Source organism: Chrysochloris asiatica, unplaced genomic scaffold, assembly GCF_000296735.1.
Source record: "Chrysochloris asiatica unplaced genomic scaffold, ChrAsi1.0 scaffold00101, whole genome shotgun sequence".
Classification (NCBI taxonomy): Eukaryota; Metazoa; Chordata; class Mammalia; order Afrosoricida; family Chrysochloridae; genus Chrysochloris; species Chrysochloris asiatica.
In genome coordinates this window covers 5204718-5223467 of record NW_006408619.1, presented here as the reverse complement: position 1 = coordinate 5223467, position 18750 = coordinate 5204718, and the positions used below count along the sequence as shown (strand labels likewise).

The 18750-nt window shown below is 37.9% G+C and overlaps 1 protein-coding gene across 1 annotated transcript in view; it reads right to left on the bottom strand.

Moving 5' to 3' along the window:
• The window catches only part of LOC102818791 (cytosolic carboxypeptidase 4-like), a 1058651-nt gene that overhangs the window by 46206 nt on the left and 993695 nt on the right, over positions 1–18750 (bottom strand). Inside the window, 1 exon segment of the mRNA XM_006867161.1 lies at positions 13505–13519. Within this exon segment, the coding sequence (XP_006867223.1) occupies positions 13505–13519 (15 nt within the window).

The following is an 18750-nucleotide window of genomic DNA, read 5'->3' as shown; positions in this document are numbered from 1 at the left end:
TCTAGGGTCTTCTGCTGCTCTATCTCTCCATGTCCTCATCTCTGCCTCTATTTCTGATGTTGCTGCTTGTCTGGATTGTTGTTGTTATGTGCTGTGTAGTCAGTTCAGACTCATAGTGACCCTGTATAGGGTTTCCAAGGCTATAATTTTTTATGGGAGCAGAAGCCTCATCTTTCTCCCGTGGAATGGCTGATAGTTTCAAACTGCCGACCTTGAGGTTCACAGCCCGATTTGTAACCACTACACTCCCACATTCTGCTTGTGCTCTTCTCTCTTGGTTGTCCAAGCGTCCTCTGCTCCTTTTATTATAAAACTTCTACCTTTACAGTTGTGACAAATGCAATTAATCATGGTAACAATTACTCACTATTGAATCATAAGAATCTTATCCCCATCTCATTTCACCAGACCCATCTAGAAAAGATGAAAACTATTCATTGGGGATTCTACATTCCCCCACATTCTCTGAAGCTAACCCCCTTCTTCAAAACTTGTAAGCCAGTCACTTTGTTCCTTTATAGACCTCGAACCCCACAATTTTAGGTAGCCAGTGTCTAAATTGCCTGTCCCTATCAACCCTGTATACAAAGCAGATAGAATAAACAGGATCATTGGCTCTTGATCATATGCTACCTCTTGAAATGGTTGAATATCAACCATTTGTTTTTGGTGCAGTAACTCTGTGCATTCCTTCCATCGTCTTTTGATGCTTTCCGTTTCATTTAATAATTTGCCCAGAGAATCCTTCAATACTGCATCCTGAAGCTTAAAAATTTTCTCCAGTTCCCTCAGGTTGAGAAATTCTGACTGTTATTCCCTCTGTGTTTCTAACTCCAGGTCTTTGCACATTTCACTATAATATTTGACTTTGTCTTCTCTAGGTGTCCTTTAAAAATTTCTGTTCTGCTATTTTACTTCTTCATTTCTTCCATTTGCTTTAGTATCTCAATGCTAGAGAGCAAGTTTCAGAGTCTCTCCTGACATCCATTTTGGTCTTTTCCTTCTTTCTTGTCTTCTTAAAGACCTTTTGGTCTCTTCCTGTATTATGTTCTTGATGTCATCCCATGATTCATCTGGTCTTCAATTTTAGTGTCTAATGTATCAAATCTGTCCTTCAGATGATCTCTAAATTCAGGTGGGTCATGTTCAAGGTCATATTTTGGCTCTCACAGATTTATTTCCATTTTCTTCAAAATCAGCCTGAATTTGCATATGAGTAATTGATGATCTATCTGTTCTACAATCTGCCCCTGGCCTTGTTTTGGCTGATGATATGGAGCTTTTCCACTGTCCCTTTCCACGGTAGCAGTCAATTCGATTTTTGTGTATATTATCTGTGACGTCAATGTGTATAGTCCTGTTTTATGTTGTTTAAAAAAAGGTATTTGCAATGAAGAAATTGTTGAACTTTCAAAAATTTGTCATGCAATCTCCAGCATCATTTCTATAACCAAGGCCATATTTTCCAACAGCTAATCTTTTTTTCCAACCTTTGCATTCCAATCAACAGTAATTATCAATACATCTTGATTTCATGTTTGATCAAATTCAGACTGAAAAAGTTGGCAGAATTCTTCAATTTCATCATCCTGGACTTTAGTGGTTGGTGCATAAATTTGAATAATAGTGGTAGTAACTGCAGGAGTATGGATATTATCCTATCACAAACAGTGTTGTACTTCATGACTCATCTTGATATGTTATTTTTGATGATGACTGAGTTTGGCAATTCTAGCATGATAAACCTGTGATTTTCAGATTCAAAATGGCCAATACCAATTCATTTCAGATATTGATGTTTCTGTTCCATTTCATTTTGGAAATTTTCCAGTTTTCCTAGAGTCATACTTTGTACATTCCATGTTCTAATTATTAATGGATGTTTATGTTTCTCTTCATTTTGAGTTGTGCCCCATCAGCAAATGAAGGTCCCGAGGGCTTTACTCCATTCACATCATCACTGTCAACTCTATTTTGAGGAGACAGTTCTTCTGTAATTGCATTTTGTGTGTCTTCCAAGCTGAGGGGCTCGTCTTCCAGTACTATATCTGACAGCGTGTCATTGCTACTCATAAGTTTTCAGTAACCATGTATTCGGAAACAGTCCGTCTCTCCTTCTTCCCAGTCTATCTTCATCTGAAAACTCTTCTGAAACCAGTCCACAGTGGGTGACCCTGATGGTATTCAAAATACCCATGGCATAACTTCCAGAATCGCAGCAACTCACAAGCCATCACAGTATGACAAACTGACAGATGAGTAGCACATTATACTCATTAGACTATCTACATTGTTGTTGTTGTTAGGTGCCATTGAGTCAGGTCCGACTCATAGTGATCTTATGCACAACAGAACAAAACAATGTCCAATCCTGGGCCAACCTCCTTACTGTTGCCACACTTGAGTCCATTGATGCTGCCACCTGGCCAATCCATCTCGTTGGGAGTCTTCCTCTTTTTCTCCGACCCTCCATCTTACCAAACATGATATCCTTCTCTAGTGACTGTTCCCTCCTGACAATATATCCAAAGTATGAGAGACGAAGTTCGGCCATCTTGGCCTCTAAGGAGCACTCTGGCTGCATTTCTTCCAAAACAGATCTATTGGTTCTTTTGGCAGTCCATGGCACTTTTAATATTCTCCTCCAACACCACAACTCAAACACATCAATTCTTCTACGATCTTCCTTATTCACCGTCCAGCTTTCGCATCGATATGAGGTCATTGAAAATACCATGGCTTGGGTCAGGAGCACCTTAGTCCTCAAGCTGACAGATTAGGAAAAGAAAGAGTGATGAACTACTTCCGAATCTTTAGTCACTGAAAACCTTATGAATAGCAAAGACTATCTACATATAAACTCATAAAGATCTCTATGCAGTTTTTTTTTTTTGGAATGTGACCCTTGCACTGTCTGCATCAGACCATGGGATGATGCTTCTTCAGAAGGTACAATCCTGGACCTCTCCCGGATACACTGAATCAATAGCTCTGAGGCTGTGTCCTAATGAAGTACATTTTTATCTCACGCTCATTGAAGTTTGTGACCTACTTAATTGAGTTGCATGTTGAAGCAATGTAGGAAACATAGGAAAGGCAGTCTTGAGGACATTTGAGTGAGTAATATCAAATTTTCCTCCTCAGAGACAAGCCAATTTGCGGATCTGAACCAAAAAATACTAGGGGATTTGCTAACTACAAGGTTTTTTCAAGAATCACTACTCTGCCAATGAACTGTGAAGTCAGACCTATTTGAGATTTGTCCTTGGAAGAAAACAGCATGAGTAAGACTAAATATAAGCTGCAGGAAACTGTATAACACCTACTGAGAAGACCTGATTGAGCTGTGGTTAGAAACTAGACTGATAACTGAAAGGCTGACGATATAAGTCTAACAATCACTCTGTCAAAAAAAGATGTAGCAATCTGTTTTGGCAAAAATTAAAACAAAACAAAGCAAAACCGTTGCCTTCAAGTTGGTTCTGACTTACAGCAGCCCTCCATAGGGTCTCTTGAGTCTGTAAATCTTTATAGGAGAAGACAGCCTTATTTTTCTGTTTCTTATTTTTCTGAGTGGCTGGTGGATTTGAACTGGCAACCATGGAGTTAACAGTCCAGTTCTTATCCTACAGTGCCATCAGGGTTCCCTCAAGAGTGTAGCCTTGGAAACCGTATGAGACCGTTCTACTCTGTCCTACAGTGTCATTATGATTCAGAACCAACTCATTGTCAATCAGTTAAGTTTATAGCCTATGGCGAAAATTCATAGGCTTAAAAGATGAGAGTGTAGGGAAAGAAGAATCTAGATATGTGCCCATATGCATGCCTGCAAATCTGTAACTTAACATTAGTCATCAGAGAATTACAGATGTGCATGATAAACATCTCATCTCATAATCTTTAAATTCTGGTCTTTTTCTTCTTTGCCATTTTGAAAGAAAAGCCATTTGTCTAGTTTTATTTGCGATCTCATGTGAACTAAAGAAAAACAAGAAACTGGATGTTTGGGCTAGAGAGAAAAAGGTTTTGAATTTCGGAATGGATGAAATTCATCTGGGAGTTCCTGAAAAACACACAATAACACTGGCTTATAAAATAAGCTATTTCTCTTTTATAGCCACTTAGCCCAAAGGTATCCCTGGTACCAAGGATCCAGACTTCTTCTATCATACAGCTTTGTATAACTTCTCTTGCCCATGTTATTGTCCCAAATTTTTTATGTATTATGTCCGCTTGGTCAGAGATGGTCACAAGTTCACACTTAACTCCAGGAAGCTGGCAAATGCAGCCTTAATTTTAGGTGGCTGTATACCAAACAAAAATATGAGGATTGGTTCTACTACTATTGAAAAATAGAAAAGGAGAAAACTAAAGAAAAATAGCAGTATCTTTTACAAATGAAACATCCCAAAATATGGAAATATGTACTCTAGCTTACTAGACAACTTGTTGTTGTTGTTAAGTGCCGTCGAGTCGGTTCCGACCCATAGCGACCCTGTATAGGGTTTCCAAGGAGTGACTTGTGAGCTTGAACTGCTGACCTTGCAGTTCAAACAGCTTTGCAGGCTGGTGCATTAACCCACAGCACCACATCAGGACTGGGCAACTAGAGCTTGTTAAAATGCCCTTGAAAAAAATATTGAATGAAAGGGAAAAATTCAGAGATATTGCAATTATATAATTTTTTAAAATTACAGCTTGTCCTGCATAAAGAAGAAAAATGCAAGAAAGCGTTAGTTGTAGACATACCTGTTTTTTTGTTTGTTTTTTTTTTACCAGTCTAAATTGCATGATTGATTACCTATTGTATTAACTAATTTATATATGTTCTGTGTTTCACTGTTTCCTCACTACCTATGCCACATCCACTGCCAATTAACAGTAGGTTGTTGTTGTTATGTGCCTTGGAGTCAGTTCCGACTCATAGAGACCCTGTACAGGGTTTCTGAGGCTGTAAATCTTTACGGGAGCAGAAAGCCTCATTTTTCTCCAGCGGAACAGCTGATAGTTTCGAACTGCTGACCTTGCAGCTCACAGCCCAATTTGTAACCACTATGCACCACGCTAACAGTAAGTAGGCAGGGGAAAACATCACCTTTCTGATTGGTCCCACTTTTAATTCATATCCACACTTTTCAAGTAGTCCCTAAACACTGACCAAGGATCATAGAATGTATCTTTTGTGCATTTATTCCTCTAGTCTCTTACAGAATGATTTCTCACCTGTTCCTTTCCCCTAAATCATCCCATAATTCTTCCCCAATCTTCATTCTCAGTTGATTACCCTGCTTCCAATGTCAATGATAAATTAAAGTAAAGGAAACCTCCTATAAAACTTCCACAATCCCTTCTACTCATCTTCCAGAATCTTTTTTCATCCATTCTGACTTCTTTCATGGTTCCATGGATAAACAAACCTTGACCTTTCTAAGGTTAATCCATCCACATAGACCTTAGATTTCATTTCTTCACCAATGAAGGACTTCCTACTAGCAATTTTGCCCTCTCTCTTCCATATACAAACACATATCTTCCATATACATACATACATACAACATATATACATACATACATACATGTGGACATCAATATACAAACATTATGTTATGTATCCAGCTTCCAAATAAAAAGTAACGATGGCATTGTACCTATAACCATGGCTCCATTTCTGTTCCCTTTTGTGATAAAACTCCAGTTCTTCTTTTGTTGTCTCATACCATCATGCTACTATGCTGTTCATGCTATACTCATCAATGGCTTAAACTTTATTAAACAGATGCTTACTCTATACCAACCCATTGACACCCAGTCAATTCTGACTCATGCTAACCCCCTGTGTTGCAGAGTAGAACAGTGCTCCATAGGTTTGTCAGAAGCAGATCACCAGAACTTTCTTATGAGTGCCTATGAGTCGATTGGATCCGCCAATCTTTCTGTTAGTAGTTGAATGTTTAACCATTTACACCAAACAGGGATATCTTTCAAAATCTACTTTCCATGATTTGGCACAGAGAATCACTCCCTCTCTTTATTGAAATGTTTACTTCCCTTGATTTCCAAGGCACCACAGTGTCTGCTTTCCCTCCTATCTTGCTTCTCAGTTTCCTCTGTTGGTCCGTCCTCTGTAGTTCCTAGTCAGAGTATCCCAAGACTAACTCCTGTCACCTCTTTATAGCTTTATTTATCTTAACTGACTGCTTCCATGATTTGATACAGTCTGAGAGTTACCAATACCAGATAAATGCTCTTGGCTTCTAATTTGTATCCTCAGGCCAGAACTCGCCTCTGAGCTCCTGGCTCATGATCTAACTGCCTATTTGGCATTGCTACATACTGACATGATAAAAATCTCAAACATTCACAAAACCATGTTACTGATATTTCCCACCCTTTCCTAACCAACTAACCCTACAGCTTTCCCCATCTCAGTTAATGACATCTGCATCTTTGCAACAGCGTGGCAAATAGTCTAGAAGTCCTCAATGATTCTTTCTTCCTCTGTGTTCTCCTCTCCACTCTAACACAAAATTCTGTTGGCATTGCATTCAATATCTGCCTAGAATCTGAATTTCATATCATTCACTCTAGCACACTGGATAAGATCTCAGATTATTGCAGTAACCTCTTGCTACCCATTACTGGCAAAACTGCAGTTGTGTGCTTCTTTGATTCACAGTCTAGTGCCTTTCCCCTAATGTTACTCATGATCCTTTTGGGGAAAAAAATCTCTCTAAATTGAGATAACGCATACTATTGTGGAAGGTTCTTCATTAACTAAAAAAACAAAAAAAGTCAAACCCAGATATTAGAAGTTGTGTGTAGGATGGGATCCGAATATCAGAAACATCCTTTCTTCTAAGTAGGTTGGGGACTAAGGAAAAGTAAACAGAAAGTTGTGGATAATGGAAACAGAGAAATTAAAAAACAAAACCTTTTCCATGAGAAGAGAATAACAGGAACATAAGAGTACTCTCAAGTTCAAGAGGACTGTCTAGGGTCCAACATAGTATTTCCAGGAAGCCTGCTAATAGACACTAAACTGAAATTAACAAAACCACACATAAGGAGATCTTCCATTTGGAGTCTTTATACAAGTTGGTATGGCTCTCAGCAGAACTATTTATGTGGAATTACCCATAATGCTTGACATCATGATAATGCCCTTCTGTTCGGATGCATATTCTACTGACAGCGTTGAAACTCTGTCAAAGAGAAAAAGTCAATGATTCAGCAAACTGTTGATGTAAGACAGGGAAATAAACATTCAGAAATTCTGCTACCTGCCAATATACTCTCTCAACCTTGCCAGAGAAAAAGAGCCCAGATATTACACATTCAGGGGAATAACACAAAATGCTCCTGACAGAAGCAGAAAACAATGTGTGATTGACATATGGTCAGTAGTCAAATAAAAACCTGAAAAGCAAGCAGAGAAATTGGAACTTTTTTTTGTGTGTGTGTTTTTTTTTTTTTTTTTTTTTCAACTTTGTTGTCACAGGGTTTCTTGGCCCCAAATTCCTTCTGCTCAAACTTTCAGATCTTTAATGGCAGTGAAATTTTATTGACCTAACCTGGTGTTGTGCTTTGGGTCAACATGCTGGATTGCAAGGTTGGTTTAAACCACAAGGTTGATGGTTCAAACTCACCAGCTTCTCCTCGGAAACCCTATACAGGGTCACAATGAGTCAGAATCAACTTGTTGTTGTTGTTGTTAAGTGCCGTCGAGTCGGTTCCGACCCATAGCGACCCTGTACAGGGTTTCCGAGGGTGTAAATCTTTACGGGAGTAGAAAGCCTCATCTTTCTCCCGCGGAGCGGCTGGTAGTTTCGAACCGTTGACCTTAAGGTTCACAGCCCGATTCGTAACCACTACGCTACCAGAGCTCCTTAGAATCAAGAATCAACTTGACAGCACTTAAAAACAACAACAAACATCAGAAAGAATCTGATGGTGAAAACATATATCATTCTCAGAAGTTCAAATCCACCCAGAAGCCCTCAGAATAAGTGTCCTCTTTGATTTATATCCAAAAAACTTAGACATTAAAATCTTATGGAGCATAGCTCTACTCTCATACACATGGAGTTGTCAAAAATCAAAATCAACAGCATGGTAACTGGTTGGTTTAAAAATTAGGAATTCACAACTGTAATGAAGGCTCTGACATCTCATGTTCACACATCCTCTGTGTGAATTTGGAAAAAATACTTGATTGTTGTGGACATAATTTTTTTAAATCAGACTATCTGATTAGCTAAACATCCTGACCCCTTTTTCTGTTGTTGTTAAGCACTGTCAAGTCAGTTCTGACTTTTACTGTCTCAACATAGGTTTCTGAGGAGCCATAGGCTTAAACCACTGACCTTGCAGTTAACAGTCCAATATTTAACCTACAGTGCCATACCAGGACTCTTACTATGTTCTCTGTTGTTGTTATTAAGTGCTGTTGAGTTGATTCATACTCATAGAGACCCTGTATAAGGTTTCTGAGGCTTTACATTTTCTCAGGAGCAGAAAACCTCATCTTTCTTTACTAGATCAACTGGCAGTTTTGAACCATGGACCTTGTGGGTATCAGATGAGCTCACATGTATGCCCTTTCTACTATAAAATGCCAGAGTGCCTGCTAGCTTTTGCCTTCATTGGAACTCGCAGTCAACAGTGTCCTTGTAGATTTGATGGAAGAGGCATAGGAGTTGCTCATAGGACCTGGATTCATTGACATCATGACTACAATCTAGACAACTTACCAAACTTCCCCGACTCTCTGTTTGTGCATACAGTGAGTGGAGTTTCAATAAAAGACCTACTCAGAGAAGCGTCCAGCTGATATGAAGTGAGGGGATATGCACAAGGGCACCCAAACTTATAGATAGTGCCCATTGGACCTAGCTTCAAGGGCTACATGTTCAGAACCCAACTAGAGGAAAGAAACGAGGGAAAAAGTTTTTTTGTTTCTTTTGTTTTTTTTTTTTTTTAAAGAAAATAAGTGTAAATCACTACAGTCTGATGAACTTGATCTATACTTATGGATGTAGTAGCTTAAAACACCAACCAAGAGGGAAAGAATCCTTACAGAAAGGATAGTTCCCATCTCCTCTGTACACAGTCTTGATAGGGATAGGCAACTTAGACATCGGTTACCTAAAACGTGGGTGGGGCGGGGGATTGGCTGTAAAGGCATGAAGTGACTGGCTTACAAGTCTTCAAGAGGGAGTTTAGATTCAGACTGTGTGAGGGAAGGTAGAATCCCCACTGAGTGGTTTTCATCCTGTCTAGACAGGTGTGGTGAAAGGAGATGGGGACAAGACTCTCATGAGTTAATAGGGAGTAATTGTTATGACTAATTGTGATTCTCACAACTATAAAGGTAGAAGTTTTGTAGCAAAAAGGGATGAGTGGTTGATCTTACAGTCCCAGAGCAGAGGACCCTGGGGCCATCAAAAGAGAAGAGTGAGAGTGGAGTGTGGGACCCTACCTAGGGAAGCAGTGACACCAGAGATGGAGGCAGAGGTAATGACATGGAGAGATGGAGCAACTCTAGACTCATGGAGAGAGAGAGACTATGTGCTGGTGGTCAGGGAGCAGGTTTGCAAGGTGTGCCCTTTGGCCGTTTGAATGATTGTATATTCCTGAGTGTTTTGATGCACATTAAAAAAAAAAAAAAAGTCTTTAAGGAGCAGAAAGCTTCATTTTTAAACAGTGGAACTGCTGGTAGCTTCAAGCTGTTGACCTTGAGGTTGGCAGCCCAACTCGTAACCACTACACTACCAGATCTCCTTGGTTATTGATGGTACACGGAAGGAATTGCAATCATTGCAATGAAACAAAATATGATTTATTGAATGTAAAACTGATAATCTGCCCTGTACACTTCACTCAATTCACAATAAACACATTAAAAGAAAAGAAAAAAGAAAAGAAAAGAAAAAAGATCTACTCAGATTTTAGAAATAACAACTTGTGATGTTAAAGGTTGTGTGCTGACTTGACTGAACTTGAATTGGCAGTAGTTTGGAAGTTATGATAAGTCTTCTCCCATGATGAGATTCCACCACTCATCTGTCAGTTTGTCATATTGTGGTGGTTTGTGTTTTGCTGTGAAGCTGGAAGCGATGCACCATATTTTAAATACCCACATAGTCACCCATGGTGGACAGGTTTCAGTAGGGCTTCTAGATTAAGTCAGACTAGAAAAAAAGAAAGACCAACCACTTTTGAAGGATTAACCACCTTAGGAGTAGCAGCATAGCATTGTCTGATACAGTGCTGGGAAATGAGCTTCTCAGATTGAAAGGTACTCAAAATCCGACTGAGGAAAAAGCTGTCTCCTCAAAGTAGAGTTGACTCAAATGATGTAGAAGGAGTTAACCTTTTGGAACCTTGCTTTGCTGATGTGGCATGTTTCAAAATGAGAAGAAACAGCTGCAAACATCCATTAATAGTCAGAATGCAGAATGTACAAAGCATGAATCTAGGAAAATTGGAAGTTGCAAAAGATAAAAAAAAAGAACACATGAAATTGATTTGCTAGGCATTAATGAGTTGAAGTGAGTTTGGTCCAGGATTGGGCAGTGTTTCGTTCCGCTGTGCATAAGGTCGCTACAGGTTGGTACCGACTCGATGGCACCTAACAACAGCAATGAGCTGAAGTGGACTGTTGGTAGCCATTTTGAGTCAAGTCATCACATGGTTCACTATGCCAGGAATGACAAATACAAGACACATGAGTTGAATTCATCTTATAAAAGAAAATGCCAGTGCTATCTATGATAGGATAATATACATACAACCACAAGGAAGACCAGCCAATACCATTATGATTCAAATGTACCCACTAGCTATTAAAGCCAGTGATGGTGAACTTGAAGAATTCTACCAATTTCTTCATTCTCACTTTATCAAACATGCAATCAAAACGCATTGATAATTACAGATTTGTTGTTGTTGTTGTTGTTAAGTGCCGTGGAGTCGGTTCCGACTCATTATGAGAATGCAAAAGCTGAATGCATTCAGGAAGGATGCATAGTTGGAAGATATGGCCTTATTGAAATAAACAATGCTACAGATTCCATTATAGAATTTTCCAAGACAATGATTTATGTATTGCAAATATGCTTTTTCTACAACATAAAAGGTGACTGATGATACACTTACACCTCAACAGATGGAATACACAGGAGCCACATTAACTACATTTGTGGGAAGAGATAATATCATCAGCCAAAATAAGGTCAGAGGCTAACTGTGGAACAGACCATCAATTACTCATTTTCAAGTTAATGACGAAGCTGAAGAAAATTAGAACAACACGATGAAAGCCAAAATAAGACCTTGAGTATATCCCACCTAAACTTAGAGATCACCTCGAAAACAAATTTGATATATTAGACAGTAATGATAAAGGCCAGAAGAGTTAATGGAGTGACATAAAACCATCACACATGAGGAAAGATCAACATGGATATCAGAAGAGACTCTGAAACTTGCTCTTGAATGTAGAGAAGCTAAAGTGACCGGGAAAAATGATGAACTAAAAGTACTAAACAGAACATTTCAAAAGGCAGCTCAAGAAGACAAAGTCAAGTATCATAATGAAATGTGTAAATACCTGGAATTGGGAAAACAAAAGGGAAGAACAGGTGCAGCATTTCTCAAGCTCTAATAACAGGAATAAATCCAAACCTTGATTTGCAATATTAAAGGATTGCATTGTGCATAAGTGTGGAACTGAGTAGATAGTACCTCAAAACAACATGGGCAAAATATCAGTGATGTTAGTAATATCAAAAGAAGATGGAAGGAATACATAGAATAACTGTAGCAATATGAATTGATCAGTGTTTAGTCATTTGAAAAAATATCATATGATCAAGAACGTTTGGTACTGAAGGAAGAAATCCAAGCTTTACTTTAGGCATTGGCAATAACCAGGCTCTATGAATTGACATAACACAAATTGAAATGTTTCAAAACTGACCCAGCACTGGAAGCACTCACACATCTCTGTCAAGATATTTGGAAGACAAGTTACCTGACCAACTAACTGGAAGAGATCCATATCTGTGCCCATTGCAAAGCAAGGTGACCTAATGGAATGGAGATATTAAACAATATCATTAATATCAAATGCAAGTAAAAGTTTGTTGAAGATAATTTTTAAAAAATATATGCAGCAGTACATAGACAAGGAAGTGTCATAAATTCAAGCAGTATTCAGAAGAGGGAATGGAAAGAGGGATATCATTGCTAACATCAAATGGATCTTGGTTGAACATAGAGAATAGAAGAAAAGTGTTTACTTGTCCTTTATTGACTATGCAAGACTTTGGATTGTGTGGATTATAACAAACTATGGATAACATTGCAAAGAATGGGTGTCCAAGAATACTTAATTTTGGTCATAAAAAACCTGTACATATACTAAGGCAGGCCTTACAACAGAACAAGAGTCTACTGAATGGTTTAAAATCAGTAAAGGAGTATATCTTTTCACCATATTCACTCAATCTTTATGCTGAGCAAATATACTGAGAAACTGGATTATAAGAAGAAGAATGTGGCATCAGGATTGGAGGAAGACACGTTAACAACCTGTAATACGTAGATAACACAACCTTACCTTCTGGAAGCAGAGAGGACTTGAAATACTTACTGATGAAGAATAAAGACTGTATCTTTCTGTATGGATCTCATTTCAATGTAAAGAAAATGAAAATCTTGTCTACAGGATTAATAAGTAACATCATAAAAAATGGAGAAAAGGTTGAACTAGTTTTAGTACTCAATTTGTTTGGATTCACAATCAATGCTCATGGAAGCGACAATCAAGGAATGAAGCATCATATTGCATTAGGCAAATCTGTTGCAAAAGACCTCTAAGTTGTGTTCAGCAGCAAAGATGTCAGTTTGAGGGCTAAGGTGCATCTGAACCAAACCATGGTATATGTTTGTGAAAATCAGACATTGAATAAGGAAGCCCATAGAAGAACCGATGCATCTGAATTATGGTGTTGGTGAAGAATATTGAACGTACCCTGTACTGCCAGAGAAATAAACAAAACTGTCATGGAAGAAGTAAAGCTAGAATGCTCTTTAGAGTTGAGAATGGTGAAACTTCATCTCTCATACTTTGGACATATTATTAGGAGGGACCAGTCCCTGGAGAATGACATCATGCTTGAAAAGTAGAGGGTCAAAGAATAAGAGGAAGACCCCCAACAAGATGATTGGCTGAACGACAGTTGTGAGGATGGTGCAGACTGGGCAGTGTTTCATTCTGTTATGCATAGAGTTGTTATGAGTTGGAACAACAGCAACACAACATCATGCGATTGGGTATCATGTCATCATCTTCACAGTGGTGTCATCTGACTCACAGGCTTTCTGAAAGCCTCTACAACTCCCATGAGACCTTCTATGCTGTTGGTGGTGGTGGGAAGTGCTGTCAAATGGATTCTGACTCAGCAACATTGTGTAGGATTTCCAAGGAGTGACAGGTGACTTTGAACCCATCAACCTTTTGGTTCAACCTGAGCTTGTGGTCCAGTGGTTATTTATGGCGACACTTTAAGCAGACAGTAATTTGACGGAGTTTTCTCAGAGGTGGGGCCTGTTCCTAATGTACAGGGATATTATGACAAAGCTCTTTTGTTTTTTGTTGGATCTGGATTCTGCATTTGGCTTGTCATAGTCTGACTCCCAGCATTTTGGACTTGAGCCATGAGCATGGTATGTTGGCTGCCAGTCCTGGAAGACTTTAGTGTCTGTTAGTCAGAAGCCTGCCATCTGACCTGCCAACATTGGATTTGTTTGCCTGCACAGCCAGTAGCCTGCCTTCTGACTTGCCAATCTTGGCTTTGTCAGTCCCTGCAGCTATGTGAATCAGGGGAAGCCTCCACCCTGACATCAAATCCAGGAATTTGAAACTTGTCAACCTCTGCAGCCATAAATGTCATTTCCTTAGCTCAAGCTAGGGTTATGTATGGTTTACTGATTTTACCTCTTTAGAGAATTAAGTCTAAAAAAGATTAAAGATCAATGCATATTATTTTTCTTTCTAATTTTTGTGCTCTTGTTGAGAATCTTCAACCCTACAGAGATGTTGTAAGAATAAATACTACATTGAACATCACTATATTTTTGTTTTTGTTGCTGTTGTTTTTGTGTGCTGTTGAGTCAGGTCTGACTCACAGAAGTCCTATGTAAGGTTTCTGAGAGCAGTGGGCGTATTTAAATTGCAGACCTTGAGGTCAGCTTCCTAGTGCTTACCCTACAGCGCCGTGTTTCCTTTACCAATGCTAATACTTGGTATCCTATGCTTCATTTCTCTCTTCACACATATACACACAAGCACATACCCACATTCACCTGAACTCTTTCTATGTAAATTGAAGATCCTCTAACATTTCACCTCTAAATATACCTTCATGTCATTTCCTAAGAATAAGAATATTTTCCTACATGACCACACAATCATTACATACTCACAAAGTTCAACATTAACTAATATTAAATAACACAGAGTTCTTGTGTGAAGAGGCCATAAGGAAGAGAAAAAAAGAACTAAAGGGTGGTAAAAGGCTTGCATTATTCATGAATATGTCATAAAATTGATTAATTTTATATTTTAATTAATGTTTATAGACAATTAGAACTATGAATTTTTACAGCTGTACAATTTATTGATGGCAATTACAATAATTGGCTTGCAATCATACTCTTAATCAATGTAATAGATAATTGTGAACATTTTAAGGGGAACAAAAAGAAGATTAGAAATAGTACATGCAGTATAGAAACAACCAAGTGGAATTAACAAAACAAAGAAAATTTTCCCAATAAGAAATTTTGCTCATCAAATGATACCATGAGGAAAGCAAAAAGACAGCCTAGAAAAGGGGAAAATGTAATTGCCAAATTTAAAAAAACAATCTAACAAAGCGTTGTCATTGGTGGTGGTTGTGTGTTATCAATTTGTGCATGCAGAGTATCTGAGGCTGTAAATCTTTACAGGAGCAGAAAGCCTCATCTTTCTCCTGTGGAGTGGCTTGTGGATTCAAACTGCTGGCCTTGCAGTTAGCAATCCAGAGAATAATTCACTATATTACCAGAGCTACTAAGAAAATGTTAGCATTCAGAATATATTTTTAAAAAAATCTTATCTAATAATAAAAAGAAATAAATAGTTCAAGAGAAATTTAGTCAAATGACTTCAATGGACAATTTGCAGAAGAGGATATACAAATGACCAATAAGCATATGTAAAAGGATTCGGCTTCATTACTGCATCAGAGAAATTTAAATTAAAACTGCAATAACAGTAGTACTCCATATCCATGTAACTGTCGAAAATAAAAAGGGTGGAGAATATTACATTTGGGCATACAAAAGAAGCAATGAAACTCATTCACTGCTTGTGAGGTTTAAATTGGCACACTTTTGAAAAATGGTTTGGCATTATCTAGAAAAGCTAAATATATTCACTGCCTGTATATTTGATATAGCAATTCTACTCTAGGAGTATACCCAATAGAAATGCAGGTATATACTTATATGAGAAATCATTTTAGGATGGTCCATCTTCAAGACTGAGGGGAGTCCAGAGGGTAACAGTCTAGCAAAACAAAAGAAAATCATGGAAGGGGAAGGGACTTGTTTGACTGACTAGAAAGTTTAAAATAAAAACACATCCACCAAGGAAATAGGGGAAGCACATGGGGAAGACGGAAGAAAACTTTAAATGAGAATGCTGTCATCAAAGACATTGAGGGTAGATTGGGAACCCCATAGTACTCAGTAAAGAGGAATTGGGGGAAGGACTTTCTCAACACAGGAGAAGAAAATTCTTTGTGAGCCAGCCATGTCTCGATTCTGCCCACATCTACTGGGTCTGACACCTGATTTTGCAAAATTGAATACACAAGCCTCACTCTTGCTAAAACTAGTACAGATTGGATTTCTTGAGCTTTTGTGGGTAAGCACCCATGATAACACATCAGTGACCTCATATGGGATAAGGCGGTCCACCCCAGTTCTTCTTCCATAAACCCATCCAGGTAAGGGCCTAGTCAGGGGTTTATGTGCCTAGGAGGGGCCAAGAAAGTGTCTGGGGTATCAACGTTTCTCACACTTATACAAAAACTGTTACTAGAATAGTCAGAAAAGCACTATTTGAGGTAGCTAAAACCTGGCAATGCTCATCAATATGGGGATAAATAAATAAATTGTAGTATAGTATGTAATTGAATTGTGTACAACAATAAGAATAAATGATCTACAACTACATGAAAATATGAACAGATAGCATGTTGAGCAAAAACTGATAGACGTGAAACATTCTAAATGCATACAGAATGTTTCCAAGTTGCTAGAATTAAACAGTAACAATTACTTATAGTAATGGTGAGATGCTTTACTCCTATCTAGGTGCTGATTGTAAAGGACTAACTTTCAATTTCTCTTCCCCTCTCTCTCAAAAACCAGCACAGGATAAATATAATGGAAGAAAACATAAATGTTATAGAAATGAAAAGTTATAAAAATTTGAATTCACAAGATAGGGTAAAAGCATTGTGTAGTGAAATTTTAAATCATCAAACGCAAAGAGAAAAATTTAAATGCACACAAAGAATAAGTAGATATTAACAAAGAATACCAATCAGCTCTAAATAAGAATGTTCTACATCAACATTGAATTTAACATGTTGAAATAGTTGTCTTCATAATGAAAGGGGAATGGATTTGTGGCACTTTTTTTTTTCAGATTTGTGCAAGAATTTAATTTTTTCAAAAATAAGAAAAAGATACATAATAAGTTCTCATTTCCTAAATCAGTTTTCTTTCCCCTTCTTTTTGCCTTCCTTTTGCTTCTTAACTGCCTTCCCTGCCAGCCAAGTTAGCTGTGTGTATACTCTACCAGAGTCCTGGTATTCACTGAAGGATCAGCACTGGACCACTGACCACAAAATTGATAGTTCAAACCCACCAGCCACTTCTATACAGCGTCACTCACTGTGAGTCAGAACTAACTTGACAGCAGTTAAACTCAAGAATATACTCTACCCAATGAATAAATCAAATCTACAGATTTTACACAAATTTTATATACAGTTAAACTATCATTTATTTGTGAATATGGTATTTAAAAATAATAGAATTATATACTTTAAATAGGCTATTTTATAGTATGTTATTATTGTCAAGTAATTACACTATAGAAGTACTATAAAAAAGAGTTTCTAGAAAAAGAAAGCTGTATAAAAGTTTCAAGAAAAAACAGGCTCAAAGAAGTCTATAATAAAAAAATTATATTTACAAACAGTTTGGGGGTATTTAAACAAAGAGAAAACAATTCAAGAATAAGAAAAAGAAATATCCATCAAGCTGTCCCAAAAAAAAAATGTTTTTAAGCATGATATATTCACTAATATTAAATGAAATAAGCAATAGAATAAACAAGAGCTGTTGAACATAAAGTAACACAAAAAGCCTGAAAAAAAAAAAAAATAGAAAGAAAAAGATGCATTTGGCAAAGGCTAAAAAGAGTTCTGGAGTGGCACTGCAGGATAAGCACTGGACTGATAACAACAAGGTCAACAGTTCAAACCCACCAGCCCTTCCTCGGCAACCCTATACAGGGTAGTTATGAGTCAGAACTGACCGATGTCACTTAACAATCACACGATCCCTAGCAGAGCAATGGTTACATGCTCAGCTACTAACAAAAGCATCATTGGTTTGTGCCCACCAGCAGCTGTCGGGAGAAAGATGTGACATTCTGTTTCCGTAAAGATCTGCAGCCTTAGAAATCCTGTGGGACCATATTCTACTCTACCCTTTAAGATTGCTATGAGTTGGAAATGACTCAACAGCTACGCATTTGGTTTTAGATATTTTTTTTAGTTTGTCAGTTAAACCATCATGTGAAAAGGAGCATAGAATGTTAGCATTGTCTCAACAACAGTTAAGACATTTTTGTTTGTTTTTGCCTATCAGATGTCTAAAAACATATCCAAAATAGAAACCCTGATTGTTAAACATAGTATTCTGACATGTCAAGTAATGCCAAATCAATCTTTGAGGAATTCAAGTGAAAAATAAAGAGAATTTATTGATTTTTTTCCCTCATAGCCCACATCAAAATATATCAGTAAATCTTATCAGTCATGTCTTCTAAATAAATTTAAACTCCCACAACTTTGCATCATCTCCACCTACTGTACCCATTGGTTCGTGCCACCATGATCGCATGTAAGAGCTTCTAATGAGGTTTCAATGCTCTTCTTCTCTGCTTCGTGCTTCTATAGTATATTCTCATCACAGCCGCAGAGCATCCTTGTTAAGATTGGGTGGATTCATGTCTACCTTTTTACTCAAAATCCTCAGATGTGTTTAATCACACACAAAACAAAAGCCAAAGTCTCTACATTGGGTTATATGTTTCTGTGTAACCAGGATGTCAAAGTCATCTCCTCCTACATTCAGCTTTTCTCATTTGTCTGTCTTCTCAACATACAACGTACAGTTCTGCTTCAGAGTAAGTGTCCTGTGCCACCTTTTAATATGGCTGCCTCCCTCACCCCCTTTACATCTATGTGCAGATGCTAGCTCATCAAAAGGGCCTTCACTCACTCACTCTCACACCCACTCACTCTTTCTTTCTTCCTTGACAACTATTTACAGCCATATTATTGAGCACCTTCTATAGTCCAGAGTCCTGGTACACCACTGTGGAATAAAGCATGAGAC